We start from the raw sequence: 26919 nt of genomic DNA, 5'->3' as shown, positions 1-26919 counted from the left end.
AATTATGAGCCACAAAGCATTTACATATCAGACAATTTACTGTAGTGGCACAACATAACCAAGACAAAATGGTTTCCCTCTTTATTGCAATTCACTGTACACAAAGACTGTCCTCTACTTGAGCTCCTTCACAGCCAGACCTGAAGAGAGAAATGAGAGATGGTTAAAAACTACATGTGCATTGTGTCCATCCTCACTGCATACTTTCAGTGGTAAAGTTACAAATTAACTATTAACATGATTAGAAACACTAGTGTTCAGGAAAGAGTAGAATGCTCAATCTCTAAATTTGGTATTGATATTTGACAACTCGAGGCAAGCAGTGTTTTTCTATCAGAACCCATCCCCCCTAAAAGCAATGTTTCAGTTTTGTCCAGATTGACAGGTCAACATTTAGGCATACACATGTCAGTGAACCGGTGGAACTCAATTTCTGATAATCGAAACCAAGCACTAGGCCCATCCTTATTCTGGCAAGCGTGTAAATGCACCACAAGCACCAAGCAGCATGTAGTGTTTGGACAACTTGCACAGCAACCAATAGGATTACTTCATAACCACATTCTATTTGTGACCACTATGCATTGACAAGAGATCAACATCTTTAGACCGGACATTGTCACTACTCTTCGGGATTCAAGGTCTTTCTAGACGTACCTAAAAAACGCAAGATACATCTGTTTTACTATCCCAAAAGTGAAACACATTCCATGAGGTGATGAAAGATGAGAATCTTACCTGGGGGCAGGGACTGCTTCAGCTTCTCAGCCTTCTCCTTGTCTGTGATGACAAGGGTGTACAGGTACCTGCTGCAACGCACCTTGAACTTAACATTGTCCTTGTTCTTCTTGATCTTTACGGCTGTGGAGAAGTAACAATACAGATGAATCTGAACATTCAACACCATGGTTTGCAGTTGGAATTTCAACGCAAAATACTATGTGGGTGCAGAAATCAAATGAGTCGCATGATTCGCAAACAGTGAAATAAATGCTTACTTAAATTACTATAAATACCATAAGCTTTAGTCCCGAGCAGAGTAGCTCGAGTGGGCAACGCAATACTTACACTTGGCATCCTTCCTTCTCGCTGTAAGCAGGAAATCTTTGATTTCTTCAATTTTGCGTGGCTAAAATTAAACAGGTATAGAATAAGTACACAGCAGGTTCACCATTTTCTGCAACAAATAATCACCCAATCAGAGGTAACCTCAACGTAAGGACCTTAACATGGCATGATAACTAGCTATGTCGGCAATGTGGTTAACTAGCCAAGGGGAGAATAACTTAGTAAAAGTAATATGAAGATTGTCAGTGGACCGGTGGAACTAAAGATTCTGGTTATATCGAAACTTAGCACTAGGTCCATCCTTATTCTGGCAAGCGTGTAAATGCATCACATGCACGAGACAGCCTGTGATGTTTGGACAACTTGCGAAGACATGCTGTTGGCTAGCGAAGTTAACATTGGCTAGTTATACTAACTAGAACATGGCTGACAGTCAGATATGCTTTTCAATGCAAATTATTACCGCTGGATTTGTTGATATTTCAGTTCACGTTAACGAAAGACACATTACACCACCTCAGTTTGTTAGCGGTAGCCAACGTTAGCACATTGTTAAGGCCTCACCGGCTGTGGCCCGTACAAGCTATTAGCCTACTAGGCTAGCTACCATAACTAGCTTTGGCAACACGGCAAAGACACGTCAGTGGTAACGTTATGCCCATTTTCGTTTATTCACACTAGCTTATTGAAATGTGTTTATCGTGCAATTATAGATATATAAATGTAACGAAAACGGTCCTTACCATCTTGCCGTGTCTGCGGACTGAAGCCTGGAACACGGAAGAAATACAAGGGTTAGTTTACAGATATTTAAAGTCTAATAACAATCAATGGGAAACCAAATAACTGTCGAATTATGTGGATTAATGTTTCTAATATCATTGTTTAATTCTGTCGTGGACGTATTTGTCAGTTACAAGAAGGATGAACAATGATTTTACTTTCCATTCTGTATGTATGGAAAATGTGCAACTTACACAGCCTGCAAGGAGGGGATGAAGAGGGTGGGACTTCCGCTTACGCAAGCTTTATAGTCAAGCTACGGCGAATCATGGAGGACAAATGTAATACGGACTACTTTCTCCAAAGAGTATGGATATACTGATGTGTCTCTCCGCCCTAACAATGGCAGTTGTTGTCCTCAAAGCGACACTGTCCAGCCCGCCTATCATGTCTTTGGATTGGTGTATACATCTCATTATTGTCATAATTTCTGAATATTCGATAACAGTTGTTGACGTTAACCGCCGGTATTCAATAACAAGACGCTATACTACTAATTTAGCCTCATGAAATTAATATGCATAGCCATTTCGAGACAACTCCTATACAACGTTTTTTTTCTTCTCAGAGTTGCTGTGATGTCACGTGTCCTACTCATATCAGTACACTCGTAACAATTTAATTTTGTTGGCCAAACTCGACACTCTCAAATTGATCTCCATACAAAAACTCCGTGATTGGTGGGCGAAACAACACCACCTGCTGGAGGGAGACAGATTATTTCTGCCGAATTGGGCCTCTCTCTTCCTTTTTGCTTTCTTTTTCACAAATGTATCCTTACCTAAACATTAAAGCGGAACTGATAGCATTTGAACTACTTTGCAGATATGAAACAAACAGACAATCATAATATCAGTCACATATACCAAATTCCCTGTTTATGTTACAAAACAAACTTCATAGGAGGTTTTGAAAATAGGTTATATTTAACTCAACGTTCCATGACGTACACTAAGGCATTGTTGGCAGAATAGATGGATGCAGTTCAATGCATGATTCATATAATTCACCAAAACATTTCATGGTAGTCCAAAAAATATTGCTATCAGGTTGTAAATCACAGCTGGCTTGGTACATTGTTTGCTGCCTCCATCCGAGATTAAAAAGGCTATGCTAGGTAAAGTGCCACCTTATCTCAGTTCACTGGTCACGATGGCTACACCCACCCGTAGCACGCGCTCCAGCAGGTGTATCTCACTGATCATCCCTAAAGCCAAAACCTCATTTGGACGCCTTTCCTTCCAGTTCTCTGCTGCCTGCGACTGGAACGAATTGCAAAAATCCCTGAAGTTGGAGACTTTTATCTCCCTCAACAACTTTAAACATCTGCTATCCGAGCAGCTAACCGATCGCTGCAGCTGTACATAGTCCATCGTATATAGCCCACCCAATTTACCTACCTCACCCCCCATACTGCTTTTATTTATTTACTTTTCTGCTCTTTTGCACACCAGTATCTCTACTTGCACATGATCATCTGATGATTTATCACTCCAGTGTTAATCTGCTAAATTGTAATTATTCGATTTATTGCCTACCTCCTCATGCCTTTTGCACACATTGTATATAGATTCTCTTTTTTTCTACCATGTTATTGACTTGTTTATTGTTTACTCCATGTGTAACTCTGTGTTGTTGTCTGTTCACACTGCTATGCTTTATCTTGGCCAGGTCGCAGTTGCAAATGAGAACTTGTTTTTAACTAGCCTACCTGGTTAAATAAAGGTCTAAAAATAGGACTGTAAAGTTCCCAAATATAAGAGGACTCCCGTGGTATTTAGCTACATATTTACAGAAATACATTAAAGTGTATTTTGTGGCTTTTGCCAAATGAGTTCTAATAATCTAAAGCCGTGCTGTTGCAACTGAACTGCGTGTAAACCCACATTCCAGTTCAAAGTGAACGATGGCAGGCCCTTGTGGCAAATACATTTTTTGCATATGGCTACTGTACCTCTGATTGACTATGGCGCACCGGTCTGCGTAGACTCCGGTCCTGGATGAGACAGATGTTTTTATTAAGTTGTATTTACTGCAGTATCTATTAATTGTCCAAATGCTAGGCCACTTTCCTTCTCTATATTGCTATAGATTTTAGTTTTTTAAGTGTCATTTTCTTCCTGGGGGTGTATATGAACAGATTTTAATAAGATTTCATGTTTCTAAGATGCTGTCAGTTCCACTTTAATAATTGTGTTCGTAATGGCATACTATCATACTGTATACTACATACAGTACTATTAGTTATTGTGAGTATACTTCAAGTGAAAAACAAATAATTTTGCCTGAGTGTATTACTGCTTTGCCAATGTAGAAATGTGATGCTGTTGCCAGGCAACTTCTTTCAAGCTTGACATTGAGCAAGATAGATAGCTATAACGTTGCGCGAGACAGTCATAAAAAGTACACATTAGATCGATAGCTGGGACCGTAGTTTGTTTTCTTGTCCATGGTTATCTGTCTGTCTGCACAACTTCAAGATTTCCACCAAGGACGTGGCCTCTCCGATTATCACTCTCCCTCGCTTGGGCAAGGGACATTTATTAAGGCACCCATTGGATGTGACGATGTAGAACGTCATTCAAGGGCAAAGGGTTTAGGGCTGAGGGCTGTCTACTTTGAGTTTGGACAATAGTTGTGGATCATATCCTGTGTCTTACAATGGCACCCAATGTGGGGCGACCTCTCATGGGGGAGGAGGTCAAAGGGGGGTCAATGTAGCGGACATGAGTCAGTCATGGTCACGTGATGAGGTAGTCCCGCATGCGAACTTCAAAACCAGTGTCTGCCTTCACCCCAATAGGGAATTTTGTCTTGGTTCACGGGAGCCAGACATGTATAGCCATTGTGAAGGAAATGCTTTGTGTGTGAACATCTGTTGGTATGAGTGAGCATATGTGTATGTCCTCAGAAACTATTCAGAACCCTTGACTTTTTCCACGTTTTATTATGTTCCAGCCTTATTCTAAAATATATATTTTTTTAACTCAGCAATCTACATACAATACCCCATACTGACAATGTGAAAACAGGTTTTTATAAATGTTTGCAAATTTACCTTATTTACATAAGTATTCAGACCCGATTCAAAATTGAGCTCAGGTGCATCCTGTTTCCATTGATCATCCTTGAGATGTTTCTACAACGTGATTGGACTCCAACTGTGGTAAATGCAATTGATTGAACATGATTTGCAAAGGCACACCTGTCTATATATGGTCCCACAGTTGTCACTGCATTTCAGAGCAAAAACCAAGCCATGAAGTCGAAGGAATTGCCATCGAGGCACAGATCTGGGGAAAGGAACCAAAAAATGTTTGCAGCATTGAAGGTCCCTAAGAACACAGTGGCCTCCATCCTTAAATGGAAGAAGTTTGGAACTACCTGTTTGGCCAGGCCAAACTGAACAATCAGGGAGAAGGGATTTGGTCAGGGAGGTTACCAAAAACCTGATGGTCACTCTGACAAAGCTCTAAAGTTCCTCTGTGGAGATGGGAGAACCTTCCAGAAGGACAATCATTTCTGCAGCACTCCACCAATCAGGCCTTTATGGCAGAGTGGCCAGACTGAAGACACTCCTCAGTAAGACACATGTCAGCCTGCTTGGAGTTTGCCAAAAGGCACATAAAGACTCTCAGACCATGAGAAACAAGATTCTCTGGTCTGCTGAAACGAAGATATAACTCTTTAGCCTGAATGCCAAGCATCACGTCTGGAGGAAACCTGCCATGCCACCATCCTTACGGTAAAGCATGGAGGTGGCAGCATCATGCTGTGGGGATGACTGTATTTCAGTGGGAGGGACGAGGATGACTAGTCAGGATTGAGGCAAAGCTGAACGGTGCAAAGTACAGAGATTCTTGATGAAAACCTGCTCCAGAGCACTCAGGTCCTCGGACTGGGGCGAAGATTCACCTTCCAACAGGACAATGACCCTAAGCACATGTAGTGTGGTTCGTTCTGCGTTGTGTACTTTTAAATAGGATACTGCCACAACTGGAGGTCTACTGGTTGAATTATTTTTTTATTTGCCCTGCACACGAAGAGACAACACACAATATGTTAGCCCTTGGCGCTGTCATAGCTCTCAGGCACCTTGCTATGCCGAAGGTCAGGCAAAAGAGAGCGTCAAAAGGAAATAACAGGTGCTGCGTGCACACATTCGATGCACAACAGCACACCATACAAGTAAAATGATACAGAACATAATTCGGGCAAAATAAAAGACATACCTGCACACATGGGGAGACAACACACAATATGTTAGCACTTGGCGCAGTCATAGCTCTCAGGCACCTGCGCAAGCACATGGACACTCACTCAAACACTGTCCCAAGTACTCACAAGTTACAATATATACCCTAGTTAGCGAGCTTGGTGAAACTTGTTTACATAAATCTTTATATTGTCCACATTGTAACAAACTTATGGTTGCTTAACAGCACATTGTGTAACATTACCACGGTTTTATATTGAACAATTTGGGAGCCAAGGACAACATACCTTGCTAGCCGAAGGTCAGGCAAAAGAGAACGATAAGGGGGTACGGAAATACAGATAACCCGTGATGGGCCAAACCAAAATATACAAAACTTTTACAATCACATGTAGGTACAATATTGATATGAAAAAGTGTTTGTACACCAAATAATAACATTAGCTATGCAGCTGTAGTTAAATAAAAAACACACATTGAATTATTATTATTATTATTATCAAATTATTAACATCCCCTCTTGACCTGGCCTATTTGAATTGGTCCTTGTGTGCACTTTGGTGCATAATCTAGGGGAACAACATCACACTGCTACACACACAGCCAAGACGATGCAGGAGTGGCTTCAGGACAAGTCTCTGAATGTTCTTGAGTGGTCCAGCCAGAGCCCGGACTTGAACCCGATTGAAGATCTCTTGAGAAACTTGAAAATAGCTGTTCAACAATACTCCCTATCCAACCTGACAGAGCTTGAGAGGATCTGCAGAGAAGAATGGGAGAAACTCCCCAAATACAGGTGTACCAAGCTTGTAGTGTCATACCCAAGAAGAATTGATGCTGTAATCCTGCCAAAGGTGCTTTAACAAAGTACTGAGTAAAGGTTCTGAATACTTATGTAAATGTAATATTTAAGTTTCCATTTTTTTTTTATAACTTAGCAAACATTTCTAACAACCTGTTTTTGCTTCGTCATTATGGGGTATTGTGTTTAGATTGATGAGAAAAAAAACTTTAATATATTTTAGAATAAGGCTGTAACGTAACAAAATGTGGAAAAAGTCAAGGGGTCTCAATACTTTCCGAAGCCACTGTAATTCGGAATTACCCGTATCCATCTGGGAATCCTCAAAAGTTTCTCTCTTCACAGCCAGTGAAGTATTAACTGGTGCTGCCGGTAATTTAAATACCACAGCAGAGGACTACTGTGACTGCAGCTGAACTGGGGGGGGATTCAGATCTAAAAGAGATTCACCATTTTCTTAACTGACAATCATACAACTAAACAGACTGAATGAGTGTGTAAGGCCTAGATTCAATCAGGTCAATTGTTAACCAGTGATAGCCGACACCCGCGTAGCTGATGCATTGGAGGTGTCTGAAGTGTAACTGTGTTGGATCCGTCAAATCGGTAAGCAGCTGCTCTTGATCATTGTCATGAAACTACACCGTCCTACTCGCGTTACAAGTTCAGAAGGAGAAGTCTAGGCTATATACACATAATTACGCCCAACATGAAAAATCATTAAACTAAATAATGAGGGTTTCTATCATCCTAATGGAGGTGTAGATTACGTCTCACATTCCACTGTTTGAACTTGTAAACAGGGCATGAGATTTCTGTTAATGCGACTCCGTGCAGCCAATACCAATGTCCGCTTTAGGTATAATGCCAGGAGCCGCTTGTGGATTTGACAGCTCTATCACAGTTCCACCTCTACCACCTCCAAAACAACCAACTGAGACACCTCCAAAACAACTGCTAGGTGGATGTCGGCTAAAGCCGATGTGATTGAATAGAGCCCCAATTGAGGGAGAGTATGCATTTGTGTATACATGCATGTGATAATTACCTGTATCACCTGTCGCAGCCAGTGTAGCAGGTACAGGGGCAGACGACTGCAGCTGTGAGGGCTGTGGTTGAGCTAATAGGGGTGACCGATCTAAAAGAGAGAGGCACAATTTTCTTAAGTGAAAATAATTATACAACAAAACAGAATAGAGTGAGTGTGTATACGTGTGTGTGATAATTACCTGGACCACATCACACTGCTTCAGGTCTACAAGCCTATGGAAGTCCCAGCGTGCCACTCCAGGCCAGGAACAGCTTGGTGGAAATACGGTTACCAGTCACCCACAGAGCCTGGTTGGCAGATCTGAAAGACAGGCACAATATTATTTTAATGACAAAGCCTTGACTCCACACTAACCTAAATTAAGTGTGTGTGTTTGTATGTTCTGTGTTATTGTGACTTAGAAGTGTCAACCTGACCATATCCTTGTAGTAGGCCATTCAGTGATTAGCTTTGTAAAAAATGACTATCAATAGTGTACAGTAAAAAGGATATCAAATATTCAGATCTGGATTGACAAGTAAGCTAAATCATGTGAAGTTACAAACCTATAGGGCTTAGTCTACACTTAAATAAAGGATGCAGGACCTGAGCTCTAGGACCATGCCTCAGGACAACCTGGCCTGATGACTCCTGGCTATCCTTGTCCCCAGTCCACCTGGTCGGTTCAGATCCAGTCGCTGCAGTTACTGTCTACGGCTATGGAACCCTGACCTGTTCAGGACACACCAGAAGTGCTACCATGTCCCAGACCTGCTGTTTGATCCTGTTTCTCTCTACCGGACCTGCTGTTTCAACCACTAAATGCTCAGCTATGAAGAGCCAACTGGCATTTACTCCTGAGGTGCTGAACTATTTCACCCTCTAGATTGTGGAGGCTGTGTCCCTGGCGTATAGCAGCAAGGGGCAAGAGTTACCTAGCGGTGCACGTGCCCACTCCACCAGGGGTCTGGCAGGGCCTTGGCCGTTGTTTAAAGGGTTGACTATAGGAGATATTTGTGCTGCGGTGAGTTGGGCATCACCACACTTTTGTGAGGTTTTATCGGTTGGAAGTCACTGCTTCCAGTGTAGCCCACAGGGTGCAAATGGCTGGGACAGACTGTCGCATCTGGCGGGGTCAGGTCTTGGTGGTCTGCCATGGGCCGTTTTCATTTAGTATACGTTGGGGTCAACTTGGGAAGTGATTATATACTACATGGACAAAAGTAATGCTCGTCGAACATCTTGTTCCAAAATCATGGGCATTAATATGGAGTTGGTCCTCCCTTTGCTGCCATAATAACCTCCACTCTTCTGGGAAAGCTTTCCACAGAAGAGTTGCGGGGACTTGCTTCCATTTACGTTCAAGGGCATTAGTTAGGTCGGGCACTGATGTCGGGCAATTAGGCCTGGCTTGCAGACAGCGTTCCAATTCATCCCAAAGGTGTTCGATGGAGTTGAGGTCAGGGCTCTGTGCAGGCCAGTCAAGTTCTTCCACACTGATCTCGACGAACCATTTCTGTATGGACCTTGCTTTGTGCATGGGGGCATTGTCATGGTGAAACAGAAAAGGGCCTTTCCCAAACTGTTGCCACAAAGTTGGAAGCACAGAATCGTCTAGAATGTCATTGTATGCTGTAGCGTTACGATTTTCCTTCACTGGAAGTAAGGGGCCTAGCCTGAACCATGAAAAACAGCCCCAGATCATTACAGTGGCTTGCAAAAGTATTCACCCGCCTTGGCATTTTTCCTATTTTGTTGTCTTAAAACCTGGAATTAAAATAGATTTTTGGGAGGTTTGTAACATTTGATTTACACAACATGCCTACCACTTGAAGCAACATATTTCTTATTGTGAAACAAGCAAGAAATAAGACAAAAATACAGAAGACTTGAGCGCGCATAACTATTCACCCCTCCAAAGTCAATACTTTGTAGAGACACCTTTTGCAGCAATTACAGCTGCAAGTCTCTTGGGATATGTCTCTATAAGCTTGCCACATCTAGCCACTGGGATTTTTGTCCATTCTTCAAGGCAAAACTGCTCCAGCTCCTTCAAGTTGGATGGTTCCGCTGGTGTACAGCAATCTTTAAGTCATACCACAGATTCTCAATTGGATTGAGGTCTGGGCTTTGACTAGGCCATTCCAAGACATTTAAATGTTTCCCCATAAACCACTCGAGTGTTGCTTTAGCAGTATGCTTAGGATCATTGTCCTGCTGGAAGGTGAGCCTCCGTCCCAGTCTCAAATCTCTGGAAGACTGAAACAGGTTTCCCTCAAGAATTTCCCTGTATTTATCATTCTTTCAATTCTGACCAGTTTCCCAGTCCTTGCCGATGAAAAACATCCCCGCAGCATGATGCTGCCACCACGCTTTACTGTGTGGATGGTGTTCTCGGGTTGATGAGAGGTGTTGGGTTTGCGCCAGACATAGTGTTTATCTTGATGGCCAAAAAGCTTAATTTTAATCTCATCTGACCAAAGTACCTTCTTCCATAGGCTTGGGGAGTTTCCCACATGCCTTTTGGCAAATACTTTAAGCAATGTTTTTTATTCTGGTCACTCTCCTGTAAAGCCCAGCTCGGTGGAGTGTACAGCTTAAAGTGGTCCTATGGACAGATACTCCAATCTCCACTTTTTGCCTCTCTGATTAATGACCTCCTTGCCTGGTCCTTGAGTTTTGTTGGGCGGCCCTCTCTTGGCAGGTTTGTTGTGGTGCCATATTATTTAAAAAAAATGATGATTATTATTATTATTTTAAAATTTTACCCCCTTTTCTCCCCAATTTTCGTGGTATCCAAATCGCTAGTAATTACTATCTTGTCTCATCGCTACAACTCCCGTACGGGCTCGGGAGAGACGAAGGTCGAAAGCCATGCGTCCTCCGAAGCACAACCCAACCAAGCCGCACTGCTTCTTAACACAGCGTGCCTCCAACCCGGAAGCCAGCCGCACCAATGTGTCGGAGGAAACACCGTGTACCTGGCCCCCTTGGTTAGCGAGCACTGCGCCCGGCCGCCACAGGAGTCGCTGGAGCGCGATGAGACAAGGATATCCCTACCGGCCAAACCCTCCCTAACCCGGACGACGCTATGCCAATTGTGCGTCGCCCCACGGGCCTCCCGGTCGCGGCCGGCGTGGTGCCATAGTTTTTAATAATGGATTTAATGGTTCTCTGTGGGATGTTCAAAGTTTCTGATATTTTTTTATAACCCAACCCTGATCTGGAGAGCTCCTTGGTCTTCATGGTGGTGGTGGTGGTGGTGGTGGTGGTGGTGCTGCTGCTGCTTGCTTGCTTGCTTGCTTGGTGGTGCCGATTGCTTAATGGCGGTGCAGACTTTGGGGCCTTTCAGAACAGGTGTATATATACACTGAGATCATGTGACATGTCATGTGACACTGAGATTGCACACAGGTGGACTTTATTTAACTAATTATGTGACTTCTGAAGGTAATTGGTTGCACAAGATCTTATTTAGGGGCTTCATAGCAAAGGGGGTGAATACATATGCACGCACCACTTTTCCATTTAGAATTTTTTGACTATTTTGTGTATGTCCATTACATGAAATTAAAATAAAAATACATTTAATTTATAGGTTGTAATGCAACAAAATGGGAAAAATGCCAAGGGGGATGAATTCTTTTGCAAGGGACTTTATTCCTCATCCACCAAACTTTACAGTTGGCACTATGCATTCTGGCAGGTAGCATTCTTCTGGCATCCACCAAACCCAGATTTGTCTGTCGGACTACCAGGTGGTGAAGCATGATTCATAACTCCAGAGAACGCGTTTCCACTGCTCCAGAGTCCAATGGCGACGAGCTTTACACCACTCCAGCCGACGCTTGGCATTGCGCATGGTGATCTTAGGCTTGTGTGCGGCTGCTCGGCCATGGAAACCCATTCCAATGAGCTCCAGACGAACAGTTCTTGTGCTGAAGTTGCTTCCAGAGGCAGCTTGGAACTCAGAAGTGAGTGTTGCAACTAAGGACAGACGATTTTTACGCGCTACATTCTTCAGCACTCGACGGCCCCATTCGGTGATTGACCGGGGCAGCTCTAGCAGGGCAGAAATTTGGCAAACTGACTTGTTGGAAAGGTGGCATCCAATGACGGTGCCACGTTGAAAGTCACTGGAAATAATTACCTGTTGTAGGTGTCTAATTTTTATTTGGTGCCCAAACTACTGTGGTAATATAAGCATGTTCAATTGAATTATGCCCATAAAATTATAGATAATCTGATATACACTACCGGTCAAAAGTTTTAGAACACCTACTCATTCAAGGGTAATTCATTATTTTGACTATTTTCTACATTGTAGAATAATAGTGAAAACATCTAAGCTATTAAATAAAATAGCATGAAATACACCTATACGCACCTGTGTACGGTAAATCAAAACATTGTATAAATGGGAACATTACCTGACTAAAGACAGGCCTACATCTGGAAAGCCAATTCTATGTGGACACCTGTGCCAGTGGAACGTGCACTAACTCCATGTACCAGAGCTACACAAACAGTATAGCACAAATGAAAAATATGTTTATTGCATATTGAAATGCTTGCCATGCTTAAGTAGGTTGAATACACTAATCGTTTGAATGATTTAAGAGGGCAATTATCTTTTATCTTTGTATTAACACAAGTGTCAAGACAGATCATTCACTGGTTTGCTGTCAAAAATGGTCTTCCAGTAAGCCTCAGTCTAAGTGAGATTGTTACCCATATGGCTGTTGAAAATATGTCATATCTTCATAGTTGAGATGATGAGAGTGAAAGTAATCCCATTTTTAGTTTGGAAGCCAGAGTGTACAGTTTATAGCCCAATCATATAAGCAAACCATATAACCAAATCTGTGCATCAGAACTGCATCATATTTGTCCTGTCTTGTTGGTGTGATTGAATTCTGTTTCCTTCTACTGCTTTCACTTCCTCATTCTGTATAATGAGTTTTCTGTCCATTGTTTCAATGTATTCATTTTGTCCCTTGCGCTCTCAGTAACGTACTGTATGAATGCAAATGAGCTATATACCTACAAATAGGGCTTTTTACATGAATTACTATTTCAGTAGCCTATTTATAATTAGCATATTTTAAACAATGGGTTTGTCAAGGAGTTAATCTCGACGTAGCCTTGAAAATCCTGTGAAATTCCCTCCAACCCCAGCTCTTCCATAAATCTATTCCATCTAGATATATTAATAAGCCCTACCAGTTCAACGGTGCTATTCTGTATTCGTGAGTTCAAGTATGATGCACCCCCCCACCCCTCTGTCAATCATGTACATCTTCTGTCTCTCTAGGGGTTGAGAGGGTTGTCTTTAATGGTGTGAGTCTAACTGACACCTTAGCGTCTCTCTGCGGGGACATACATTCGGCACTATCAAAGTGGTTATGTCCCAAATGACTCAAAAGTAGTGCACTATAAAGGGAATAGGGTACCATTTGGGATGCATTCAGACAACACTGCCTGGTCTACTTAATTAACACAGAGGCTAGTATACTGATATATCACCCTGTCAGCCCACGTACACAGGCCAGACCCATATACCCCCCCCCCCCCCACTGTTTGTAGAATAAGGACATTATTTTCTATCTTTTTTCAAATTTACTCCCACCTCTGTGTCAAGCGATGCAGGCCTATCTAGGTTGAGATTCATAATCATAGCACAATCAGCTAAATAGCAAACTATTAAAATAATTTCTGGTATTGATGTCTAGCTGTTATTTTCGATTTTCTTAGTTTTTACCATTTCGAAGAGTGTTGGATTGGATGCAAGTCAGGGGTATTCTATAATTTCCTTCTCATTAAAGAGACCAAAACAGATTGTTATTCCAGCAAGACACAAAAATTGTTGCCTGCTGAGAAAACAATATCATTTTCATACAATAATTCCTTTAATTCTGTTTGTCCTCCATTTCTGTTTCACGCTTGGTGAGTGAGACAACGTACATGTGCCATGCAGTTCTAGATAACTAACAGCAGAGGGCACTAACCCATCATGAATGGAGTAACATGATTCTCAATGCGAAACATGGGTGGCACTGTCTACCCATGTACACTGTACCATATCAATGGCTGTGTTTACACAAGCAGCCTAATTACAATATATTTCCACTAATTGACATTGTTACAGATCAGATCTTTTGCCAATAATTGTGGAAAATATCTGAATTTGGCTGCCTGAATTAAATAGAGCCAATCGGCTTGGTGGTCACATCTTTTTGACATATAATCAAATGTGAAAATTAGATGGATTCATTTTTGAAGGACAGAGGCTGTGTTTACACAAGGAGCACAATTCAGATTTTGGTCTTTTTGATCTTTTAACCCATCACGTCAGATCTTTTCACATCAGAGCTTTTTCAGAGTTAATGTGATTAGTCAAAAGACCAATCAGTGAAAAAATATCAGAATTGGGCTGCCTGGCATGGGTAAACACAGCCAGACAGTTGGGACTGTTGTTTCAATTTAATATAGGTCATTATCAAGATGAAATCACACAATGCTATTTATACTGTATTGAAAAGAGTCAAGTCATTATAATTCCATCACATCTCAATGTCCAAAGCTACAGTATTTTCAAAGTCCAATGCAATCTTGGACTACAGTGTCATTTCGAGATCATTACCTTGAACAATCTGCTCCTATTGGATTCATGAACTGTAAACGAGCCAGTCTTTTAGAATTGTATTTACAAATAGCTTCTGCGCATACTTTGGAAAAAGCCATCAATTGTAACTTTGCTAATTCTCTAAGTAGGCTAGAATGGGCTTACACAGGCAGCCCAATTCCTATATTTCTCCACTAATTATTTCTTTGACTAATCAGATCAGCGCTTTTGCCAATAATTGGGAAAAGGTTTGAACTTTTTTTCTCCCTTATTTGGTATTTTGACCAATCAGATCAGCTCAAAAAAATATCAAATATGAAAAGATCTGATGTGATTGGTCAAAAGACCAATTAAAGAAAAAATATCTTAGGGCCAGATTCAGATCTTTGCAGTACCTCTCACAGTACTACCCACCACCAACATATCTTATTGTGAAAACTGGAAATAATTACCTATTGAAGGAGTCGAATTGGTATTTAGTGCCCAAACTACTGTGGTAATATAAGCATGTTCAATTGAATTATGCCCATAAAATGATAGATGATAGGATCCCTAAAGATTGGAAAGCTGTCGCGGTCATCCCCCTCTTCAAACGGGGTGACACCCTAGATACAAACTGTTACAGACCTATATCCATCATGCCCTGTCTATCTAAATTCTTCGAAAGCCAAGCTAATAAACAGATCACTGACCATTTCGAATCCCACCGTACCTTTTCTGCTGTGCAATCCGGCTTTCGAGCCGGTCACGGGTGCACCTCAGCCACGCTCAAGGTACTAAACGATATCATAACCGCCATTGACAAAAGACAGTACTGTGCAGCCATCTTCAACGACCTGGCCAAGGCTTTCGACTCTGTCAATCACCATATTCTTATCGGCAGACTCAATAGCCTTGGGTTTTCTAATGACTGCCTCACCTGGTTCACCAACTACTTTGCAGACAGAGTTCAGTGTGTCAAATCGGAGGGCATGTTGTCCGGACCTCTGGCAGTCTCTATGGGGGTGTCACAGGGTTCAATTCTCGAGCCGACTCTCTTCTCTGTATATATCAATGATGTCGCTCTTGCTGCGGGCGATTCCCTGATCTACCTCTACGCAGACGACACCATTCTGTATACTTCTGGCCCTTCCTTGGACACTGTGCTAACTAACCTCCAAACGATCTTCAATGCCATACAACACTCCTTCCGTGGCCTCCAACTGCTCTTAAACGCTAGTAAAATCAAATGCATGCTTATCAAACGTTCGCTGCCCGCCGCCGCCAGCCCGACTAGCATCACCACCCTGGACGGTTCCGACCTAGAATATGTGGACAACTTTAAATACCTAGGTGTCTGGCTAGACTGTAAACTCTCCTTCCAGACTCATATTAAACATCTCCAATCCAAAATCAAATCTAGAATCGGCTTTCTATTTCGCAACAAAGCCTCCTTGTAACGGGTGTCGTCGTCGGAAGAGACCAAGGCGCAGCGTTCTTAGAGTTCCACATAATTTAATCACGAAGTGAAACTAAAACAGAACAAAACAATAAAGAATACACCAACCGAACAGCTTCGATGTGCAAACTCCCTGCACACAAACAAAGAACAAGATCCCACACAGAAAGAGGGAAAAGGGCAGCCTAAGTATGATCCCCAATCAGAGACAACGATAGACAGCTGCCTCTGGGAACCACACTCAGCCAGAAACAAAGAAATACAAAACATAGAATGTCCACCCAAATCACACCCTGACCAAAACAAAATAGAGACATAAAAAGGATCTCTAAGGTCAGGGCGTGACACTCCACTCACGCCGCCAAACTTACCCTAGTAAAACTGACTAACCCTCCCGATCCCCGACTTCGGCGATGTCATCTACAAAATAGCTTCCAATACTCTACTCAGCGAACTGGATGCAGTCTATCACAGTGCCATCCGTTTTGTTACCAAATCACCTTATACCACCCACCACTGCGACCTGTATGCTCTAGTCGGCTGGCCCTCGCTACATATTCGTCGCCAGACCCACTGGCTCCAGGTCATCTATAAGTCTTTGCTAGGTAAAGCTCCGCCTTATCTCAGTTCACTGGTCACGATAACAACACCCACCCGTAGCACACGTTCCAGCATGTTTATCTCACTGATCATCCCCAAAGCCAACACCTCATTTGGCCACCTTTCCTTCCAGGTCTCTGCTGCCAGTGACTGGAACGAATTGCAAAAATCGTTGAAGTTGGAGACTTTTATATCCCTCACCAACTTTAAACATCAACTATTTGAGCAGATAACCAATCGCTGCAGCTGTACATAGTCCATCTGTAAATAGCCCACCCAATCTACCTACTTCATCCCCATACTGTTTTTATTTGATTTACTTTTCTGCTCTTTTGCACACCAGTATCTCTACTTGCACATCATCATCTGCTCCTTTATCACTCCAGTGTTAATCTGCTAAATTGTAATTATTCGCTCCTATGGCTTATTTATTGCCTTACCTCCTCACGCCTTTTGCACACTCTGTATATAGACTTTCTTTTTTCTACTGTGTCATTGACTTGTTTATTGTGTTATTGTGTTATTGGCTTGTTTATTGTTTACTCCATGTGTAACTCTGTGTTGTTGTCTGTGTCACACTGCTTTGCTTTATCTTGGCCAGGTCACAGTTGCAAATGAGAACTTGTTCTCAACTAGCCTACTTGGTTAAATAAAGGTGAAAACAAATGTTTGTCACCCTTTGCCTTGATGACAGCTCTGCACACTCTTGGCATTCTCTAAAACAGCTTCATGAGGTAGTCACCTATAATGCATTTCAATTAACAGGTGTGCCTTGTTAAAAGTTAATTTGTGGAATTTATTTTATTCTTAATGTGTTTGAGCCAATCAGTTGTGTTGTGACAAGCTAGGGGTGGTGTACAGAAGATAGTCCTATTTGGTAAAATACCAAGTCCATATTATGGCAAGAATAGCTCAAATAAGCAATGAGAAATTACATTCCATCATTACTTTAAGACATGAAGGTCAGTCAATCTGGAAAATTTCAAGAATTTTGAAAGTTTCTTCTAGTGCAGTCACAAAAACCATCAAGTGCTATGATGAAACTAGCTCTCACAGGATCCAGAGTTAACTCTGCTGCAGAGGATAAGTTCTTTAGAGTTACCAGCCTCAGAAATTGCATCCCAAATAAATGCTTCACAGAGCTTCACACATCAACTGTTCAGAGGAGACTGTGATTTTTTCAAATGTATTATTTATTTTACTAGGCAAGTCAGTTAAGAACAAATTCTTATTTTCAATGACGGCCTAGGAACAGTGGGTTAACTGCCTTGTTCAGGGGCAGAACGACAGATTTGTACCTTGTCAGCTTGGGGATTTGAACTTACAACCTTTCGGTTACTAGCCCAATGCTCTAACCACTAGGCTACCCTGCCGAATCAGGCCTTCCTGGTTAAATTGTTGCAAAAAAAACACTACTAAAAGACACAAATAAGACGAAGAGTTTTGCCTGGGCCAAGAAACACGAGCAATGGACCTTAGACCGGTTGAAATGTGTCCTTAGGTCTGATGAGTCCAAATTTGATGTTTTGGGTTCCAACCGCCATGTCTTTGTGAGATGCGGTGTGGGTGAACGGGTGATCTCCGTATATGTATTTCCCACCGTAAAGCATGGAAAAGGAGGTGTTATAGTGTGAGGTTGCGTTGCTGGTGACATTGTCTGTGATTTATTTAGAATTCAAGGCATACTTAACCAGCATGGCTACCAGAGCATTCCGCAGCGATACGCCATCCCATCTGGTGTGGGCTTAGTGGGACTATCATTTGTTTTTAAACAAGATAATGACCCAACACACCTCTAGGCTGTGTAATCAGTATTTTACCAAGGAGAGTGATGGAGTGCTGCATAAGATGACCTGGCCTCCACAATCCCCGGACCTCAACCAAATTGAGATGGTTTGGGATCAGTTGGACCGCAGAGTGAAGGAAAAGCAGCCAACAAGTGCTCAGCATATGTGGGAACTCTTCAAGACTTTTGGAAAAGCATTCTAGGTGAAGCTGGTTGAGAGAATGCCAAGAGTGTTCAAAGAATTTAAAATATATTTTGATTTATTTACACTTTTTGGTTACTGCATGATTCCATATGTGTTATTTCATAGTTTTGATGTCTTCACTATTCTTCTACAATGTAGAAAAGAGTAAAAATAAATAAAAACCCTTGAATGAGTAAGTGTTCTAAAACCTTTGACCGGTAGTGTACACTATGCACTGTATCAATAACACTATCTTATTCATAAGCAGTGACATGGAGTGAGTGATACTAGCTGGGAGGTCCTTCCTTTAACAGTAGACATGTAAAGCGTGGATGATAGAGTTCCTAGTCTCAACCTCCTGTAACAAAGACATTGTAGGTAATGATATACATTATTTCCCAGGCTGTAGACCTACGGGTGGGGTGGGTCCGGGACGGAGACAGCAGGGGGAGTTCTGGATGAGAGGTAATGAGTAATGCTTGGGACGGCTCCGTCATTAATCATGGTTTGGTCACACAGTGGACGACCGACGCCACGACGGCGAATGAGAATAAGGGAAGGAGGTTCATGGAGCCATCATCATTGGATTCAGATTAATTTAGTCATAAATGAAACATCGACTCTGTAAAATAGCGCCAGACCCAAACAGTCTATTTGGATGAGCGAGAGTGCTGAAAGTTGTGAATGTTCTGTAACCCTCAAGAAAACTTTTACAGTGTTGTTTATTAGATATGAGGAGATGAAGGGTGTTGAGTATTAAAAACAACACAGTGCTTCCATGTCATTGAAGTTCTCCTCTAGCTCTGCATACAGGGACTGTTGGAGTAGAGTACCTCACACACTATCCAGCTCTCTCTCAACTTCCTTAATCTCTGTAAACATTGATCGAATCGATTGGTCAAATATCGATCCTCTTCCACCGGCCTTATCAGAGGCAAACTAAATTGTAATCAACATTTATAGATGAGTGAGATTACTGAAGGTCTGAGTGACTGATCACTTTGGCAGCATCTCAATTTGGACTAGCTCTGCTGGTTGTGGCCGGGTTTTGGTTTTCCAGGTTTCTGTGATTTGAACCAGTAGTCTGTGGTGCTGAACAGAAGAGTTGCATACTACATCCCTCAGTGTTTGCATCCCAAATGGCACCCTCTCCCCTATTTGGGGCACTACTTTTGACCAAATGGCCCTTTTGGGGAACCAGAGGGCCCTTTGGTATGCAGTGTTACCCCTCTCCCTCACTCTGCTCTGGCTCCTGCAAGATTGGTCATCTTAGTCAGATATACTCTTGAAGACAGACAGAGGCCTAAAGGTACCTGCCTGGGTTTGGACCTCCAAAGTGCCTGCCTCCCTCCCGTTCTCTCCTCCTTACCCTCCCACCTGTCTGCAGTGGCGATTTTAGCATTTAAGTCTTGGTGGGGCAAACTCCCCCAAAATATTTTTGATGCATGCCAGCAAAGACACTACACAACACTAAACAATGCATTAATTGTACTATAATGGTGACAGACGGCGCCCACAAACTGTTAGGGCCTATATAAAGCTGTCCCAACAGCAGAGCTTTCTTTTCAGCACCATGGGGGAATCCTTACCACTGCTATACTAGGCTATAATTCTGCAGCGATACACCATCCCATCTGGTGGGACTATCATTTGTTTTTCAACAGGACAATGACCCAACAGACCTCCAGGCTGTGTAAGGGCAAAGGAGAGTGATAGAGTGCTGCATCAGATGACCTGGCCTCCACAATTACCTGACCTTAACCCAATTGAGATGGTTTGGGATGTGTTGGAACGCAGAGTGAAGGAAAAGCAGCCAACAAGTGCTCAGCATATGTGGGAACTCTTCAAGACTGTTGGAAAGCATTCCAGGTGAAGCTGGTTGAGAGAATGCCAAGAGTGTGCAAAGCTGTCATCAAGGCAAAGGGTGGCTACTTTGAAGAATCTAAAATTTAAAATGTATTTTGATTGGTTTTGCATTTTTTTGGTTACTACATGATTCCATATGTGTTATTTCATAGTTTTGATGTCTCCACTATTATTCTACAATGTAGAAAATAGCAAAAATAAAGAAAAACCCTTGAATGAGTAGGTGTGTACAAACTCTTGACTGGTACTGTAGCTGATATGGCTGACTTGCTTAAACGAATGTGGTTTCTACTGACAATCGAGATGTACAAACTATAGCATGCGAGAGGATAAGAGGCAATCCGTAATTTCGATGAAGACATTAATGAGCGAGCTAGGACGAACGTAGTCAATATAACTATTTGTTCAGCTCTTTTGAAATGTACAGCAACAGAATTCAGAACATGGGCCGTTAGTACAGTATTCTCCCTGTACACCAAGTCAGAACCGTAGGATAAATAAAGGGGGCATATTAGCAGACAATGAAAGTTCTTGCAATATTCAATGATTACATTTCTATAAAATAGGCTATTGGCTACATGTGCACTACTAAGTCAGAACAGTAGGCTAAGTTATGAGGGGGAAAGGGACCAAGTTATTAGGGTGAGGCACGTGGGCTACTAACAGCTTACTACACAACATACACATAATATTACTTTCTTAGCTACAGTATACATATCTCCCTGGCATATTACATAATTTATGCAACAGCATACAAGACTGCCTCTGCAGTCTCTGTCTCTGTCTATCCGTATCTCTGTCACTCTCTCTCATTCCCCTCCTCTCTCCCGGCGTCAGCACTGCTTTTCAGTCTTGCTGCCTTTTCTGCCAGTGCTGCTGTGCATCCACTAGGGTTGAATATTTTCACAATATTTTACAAATGTTCCATCATGAGAATGAATCAGTTTTCTCCTGGGTAAAACGGTATTTCCCGCCAAAACAGGAAGTGTCATTCAAAAGCATTATAAAGCATATAAATATGTCTGGATATGATTAGAGCTTTGATCAGCATGAAAATTCAAACTTGATGCTACTTGAGCCTGATGAACTATATATTAAAAACATTTTATGAACACTACATTAACGACATTTAATAACCAAGCCCAAAAAATCTAAAATGATTGTGCCATTATCCAATACATATGATAGTCCACTGCACATTACAAAAAACATAAAAGTCCATAGAATGTCGGAAGTTTACATACACCTTAGCCAACTACATTTCAACTCAGTTTTTCACAATTCCTGACATTTAATCCCAGTAAAAATTCCCTGTCTTAGGTCAGTTAGGATCAACACTTTATTTGAAGAATGTGAAATGTCAGAATAACAGTAGAGAGAATGATTTATTTCAGCTTTTATTTCTTTCATTACATTCCCAGTGGGTCAGAAGTTTACATCACTCAATTAGGATTTGGTAGCATTGCCTTTAAATTGTTTAACTTGGATCAAACGTTCCGGGTAGCCTTTCACAAGTTTCCCACAATAAGTTGGGTGAATCTTGGCCCATTCCTCCTGACAGAGCTGATGTAACTGAGTCCGGTTTGTAGGCTTCCTTGCTCGCACACGCTTTTTCAGGTCTGCCCACAAATTTTCTATAGGATTGAGGTCAGGGTTTTGTGATGGCCACTCCAATACTTTGACTTTGTTGTCCTTAAGCCATTTTGCCACAACTTTGGAAGTATGCTTGGGATCATTGTCCATTTGGAAGACACATTTGTGACCAAGCTTTTACTTCCTGACTGATGTTTTGAGATGCCGCTTCAATATATCCACATAATTTTCCATCCTCATGATACCATCTATTTTGTGAAGTGCACCAGTCCCTCCTGCAGCAAAGCACCCCCACAACATGATGCTGCCACCCCCGTGCTTCACGGTTGGGATGGTGTTCTTCGGCTTGCAAGCCTCCCCCTTTTTCCTCCAAGCATAACGATGGTCATTATGGCCAAACAGTTCTATTTTTGTTTCATCAGACCAGAGGACATTTCTCCAAAAAGTACAATCTTTGTCCCGATGTGCAGTTGCAAACCATAGTCTGGCTTTTTTTAATGGTGATTCTGGAGCAGTGGCTTCTTCCTTGCTGAGCGGCCATTCAGATTATGTCGATATAAGGCTTGTTTTATTATTGTGGATATAGATACTTTTGTACCCATTTCCTCCAGGATCTCCACAAGGTACTTTGCTGTTGTTCTGGGATTGATTTGCACTTTTCGCACCAAAGTACGTTCATCTCTAGGAGACAGAACGCGTCTCCTTCCTGAGCGGTATGACGGCTGAGTGGTCCCATGGTGTTTACACTTGCATACTATTGTTTGTACAGATGAACGTGGTTCCTTCAGGCATTTGGAAATTGCTCCCAAGGATGAACCAGACTTGTGGAGGTCTACAATTTCTTTCTGTGGTTTTGGCTGATTTCCTTTGATTTTCCCATGATGTCAAGCAAAGAGGCACTGAGTTTGAAGGTAGGCCTTGAAATACATCCACAGGTACACCTCCAATTGACTCAAATGATGTCAATTAGCCTATCAGAAGCTTCTAAAGCAATGACATAATTTTCTGTTATTTTCCAAGCTGTTTAAAGGCACAGTCAACTTAGTGTATATAAACTTCTGACCCACTGGAATTGTGATAAAGTGAATTATAAGTGAAATAATCTGTCTGTAAACAATTGTTGGAAAAATTACTTGTGTCATGCACAAAGTGGATGTCCTAACCGTCTTGCCAAAACTATAGTTTGTTAACAAGAAATTTGTGGAGTGATTGAAAAACGAGCTTTAATGACTTCAACCTAAGTGTACGTAAACTTCCAACTTCAACTGTATACCTTTCATAATATTTCTCCTAATGTTTTTAGCCTACATCTCTTTCTCTCTGTGTTGTTGCTTCATTCCTTCCATGCTTTCAACAGTTAAATGAAATACATTTTGTTGGCCTTATCTTCATCATTCTAATGACATCTTTGAATAATATAGGACTATCATTTGATGCAGAAGGCTTTCACTTCTCTTCCGAAGATTAAATGGTTATGCGTCTGAATAAATAACTACTATAGCCTACCACCATCGCGCATTTGCTCTTCTTTCAAACTACCCGTGAGTTCTATTGGCTGCTGTATTTAACATTCAGCAAAAAAGAGCTTGTGTCCCTCTTCTTCAAATAATCTATTGGTATAAGAAATACACTTAAAAAAAAAAAAAAACTCCAGCAAGCTGTTCTAGTCTAGCTTTTCCTACATGGGACTCCAAGAGCCAAGGAGCATTTTGTTAAGGAGATGCCAGCGGAGCACAGGTGAGTGCGTATTGCGCAAGAGACAGAAGCTTTACATTTGAAGCTTATTTTGCATAACCCATCATTAATTAGCTAAATATAAGGCTAATACTGGATTGAATGTATTACCTGAAAGAGGTAGGCTAGGACATCTATATATAGGACTATATATAAATCTAGAACAGGATTCTATATTTTGGATGCAATTTGAATGGAGTTGATGGAGAGTGAGAAAGAGTGTGCTAGAGTGCTCACGTGGGCACTGATTTAAAGCAATGCTATTTAGAGTGATAGGCTGTTTTAAAACTCTGCAGCTGCAATAATAATTAAAAAAAAGTTTACAATTAAAAACAAGTTGACCCTTGAAAGCCAGATGGAGATGGGTAAATTAGATGCACATTCTGTCTTTATATTACTGTAGCATAGACTATTCTGCAGCAAATGTAGGCCTACCTGTCACAAGAAAAAAAGTTACCATAATGAGATGATAGGTCTACATGCATTGTGAACTGCACTCCATACTGAGCTGGGCTGTTTGTCCCCACCTTGAGCTTTGATTCATCACGCAAAGGCCGTAGAGAAGCCAGATTTAGACATCACATATAATTCAACAGTTCCATTTCACTCCATGCTGTTCATATAAATAATCTATTATAAGGGAGGGGTTTTGGGCAGTAAATCCCAGTAAATCTCGGTAACCGGGTTCCTGCCATTCAAACCTAGTGTCCACCCAAAATGTCACTGGTGGGCAGACAGACAGCAGGGCAGGTTTAGCTGCCTAACGTCTCCTGACTCCTCTATACATGGGACTACTTAGTAAGATTCAGTCAGTGTTTAATGGTCACATGTACAGGGTTGCAGGTGTGATTGCAGGGTACAATGAAAATGTTGGGTTCAGAGCTCCAGCATGCAGGACTAAGTTAAATAAAATAATGAAAATGGTAATAAAAAATAGAAATAGCACTATATACATCACAACTGTATTAGTGATGAATAAATAAATGTCCATTGGGATGGAGGCTGGATGGATATCCAAGATGGCGTAGCAGTGCAGATGTGTTTGTCATTGTCCCCTGTAAATGTAGTTTTTTCGTCTTTTTCTGTATATATTTCAATATATTTTAATCTCTTTTTCCATTTTTAAATGAAATATCCCTTCCGGCAACCCGCCTCACCCAATGTGATACGGATCTGCTATTTTTAGACCCTATAGCTACAACCTCCATCAGAAGCTAGCCATCAGATGCTAACCAGCTAATTAGCTACTAGCTATTTAGTCATTGTTAGCCACTGTTAGCAGCCTTTACCTTTAGCTCAGACACCAGACGCTTTTAGCCTGGATAATACCCGCCAGTCTGCACAGCGCGATATCATCCCTGAGCATACCGGACTGCTTTTCTCCACTACATCACCAGATTCCTGCCGTAAGCTCTGGACCATTACTCCAGATCATCGCAACTAGCTAGCTGCTACCGAGTGGCCCAGCCCCGAAGCTAGCCTTGAGCCAGGTCCATCTCCCGGCCTGCTATGATCATTCGGCTACACAGCTGATGCCTCCCGGACTCTTCACTAACACGAACAGAAGCCACTACATCACCGGATTCCTGCCAAATTACTCCAGCTACAATACCTCTTTTGCCAATTGGCCTGGACCCTTTGTCGACACGGAGTCCAGCCAATCTATCACGACTGGTGTGCCGATTTAATTCTGTCCATTGTGCCCTCAACGGGCCTTTGCTGGACGTCGGTGAAGACGCTTCTGCTAGCCCCGGTCTGCTATTTGTATGAACGCCGTGTCATCCCACTTGCTAGCGTAGTAACAACTACATAACGGCTTCCCTGTTTCATCTATTGCTGTTCACTGAACCCTATGATCACCTGGACACATAGCTGATTGCCTCACTTTATGTCTCTCTCTAATGTCAATATGCCTTGTATACTGTTGTTTAGGGTAGTTATCATTGTTTTATTTTACTGCGGAGCCCCTGGTCCCACTCAACATGCCTCAGATAACTCTTTAGTCACACCTCCCACACATGCGGTGATCTCACCTAGCATAACTAGTGCATCCAGAGATGCAACCTCTCTCATCGCCTAGGTTTACCTCCACTGTACCCGCACCCTACCATACCCATCTATACATTATGCCCTGAATCTATTCTACCACGCACAGAAATCTGCTCCTTTTATACTCTGTCCCCAATGCACTAGACGACCAGTTTTGATAGCCTTTAGCCGTATCCTCATCCTACTCCTCCTCTGTTCCCCGGGTGATGTAGAGGTTAACACAGGCCCTGTGTGTCCCCAGACGCTCTCATTTGTTGACTTCTCTAACTGTAAAATTCTTGGTATCATGCATGTTAACATAAGAAGCCTCTTCCCTAAGTTTGTTTTACTCACTGCTTTAGCACACTCCGCCAACCCTGATGTCCTTGCCGTGTCTGAATCCTGGCTTAGGAAGGCCACCAAAAATTCAAAGATTTCCATATACAACTACAACATTTTCCGTCAAGATAGAACTGCCAAAGGGGGAAGAGTTGCAATCTACTGTAGAGATAGCCTGCAATGTTCTGTCAGGTCTATGCCAAAACAGTTTGAGCTTCTAATTTAAAAATAAATCTCTCCAGAAATAAGTCTATCACTGTTGCCACCTGTTATAGACCCTCCTCGGCTCCCAGCTGTGCCCTGCACACCATATGTGAATTGATTGCCCCCCATCTATCTTCAGAGTTCGTTCTGCTAGGTGACCCGTGTATCCTGGAAGGATATTGACCTAATATCATCAGTAGAGGATGCCTGGTTGTTCTTTTAAAGTAATTTCCTCACCATCTTAAATAAGCATGCCCCTTTCAAAAAATGTAGAACTTAGAACAGATATAGCTGTCACGCCCTGGCCTTAGTATTCTTTGTTTCCTTTATTATTTTAGTTAGGTCAGGGTGTGACATGGGGAATGTATGTGTTTTGGTTTGTCTAGGGGTTTGTACGTTTAATGGGTCAGTGTCTTGTCTAGGTGTTTGTATGTCTATGGCTGCCTAGATTGGTGGTCAATTAAAGACAGCTGTGGTTTATAGTCTCTGATTGAGAGCCATATTTAAGGCAGCCATAGGCATTTGGGTTTTGTGGGTAATTGTCTATGTAGTACGTTTGTAGCTTGTGTTTGCACTGACGTCTTTAGCTTCACGATCGTTTGTTGTTTTGTAATAGTGTTTTT

General features: G+C 42.0%; 1 protein-coding gene and 1 long non-coding RNA gene across 2 annotated transcripts; both read right to left on the bottom strand.

The window, feature by feature from the left end:
- Positions 1–19: 19 nt before the first annotated feature.
- On the bottom strand, positions 20–2121 carry rpl38 (ribosomal protein L38). Its single transcript, XM_055890156.1, has 5 exons — positions 2046–2121; positions 1812–1838; positions 1069–1129; positions 739–861; positions 20–140 (listed from the first exon to the last, which is right to left on the bottom strand). Exons 2-5 carry the CDS (start codon positions 1812–1814, stop codon positions 115–117), a joined length of 213 nt encoding a protein of 70 aa, XP_055746131.1. The 5' UTR covers positions 1815–1838; positions 2046–2121; the 3' UTR covers positions 20–114.
- A 5804-nt stretch (positions 2122–7925) lies between these two features.
- Positions 7926–26251, bottom strand: LOC129828880 (uncharacterized). Its single transcript, XR_008755311.1, has 3 exons — positions 26108–26251; positions 8099–8220; positions 7926–8007 (listed from the first exon to the last, which is right to left on the bottom strand). It is a non-coding gene; the product is annotated as an uncharacterized LOC129828880 (long non-coding RNA).
- Between the last annotated feature and the right edge of the window lie 668 nt (positions 26252–26919).

The sequence above is a fragment of the Salvelinus fontinalis genome, chromosome 30 (genome assembly GCF_029448725.1).
Source record: "Salvelinus fontinalis isolate EN_2023a chromosome 30, ASM2944872v1, whole genome shotgun sequence".
In the NCBI taxonomy this organism is placed as follows: domain Eukaryota; kingdom Metazoa; phylum Chordata; class Actinopteri; order Salmoniformes; family Salmonidae; genus Salvelinus; species Salvelinus fontinalis.
The sequence above is the reverse complement of the archived record's forward strand: the minus strand, read 5'-3'. Positions and strand labels throughout refer to the sequence as shown.

Excerpts from the sequence above, each read along its gene's own strand:
- rpl38 (XM_055890156.1), bottom strand. Across the intron at positions 862-1,068 it reads GAGAAGGAAGGATGCCAAGT|CCGTAAAGATCAAGAAGAAC; the intron begins GTAAGTATTGCG and ends ACTTCTCCACAG. Across the intron at positions 141-738 it reads GAAGCAGTCCCTGCCCCCAG|GTCTGGCTGTGAAGGAGCTC; the intron begins GTAAGATTCTCA and ends TTCTCTCTTCAG.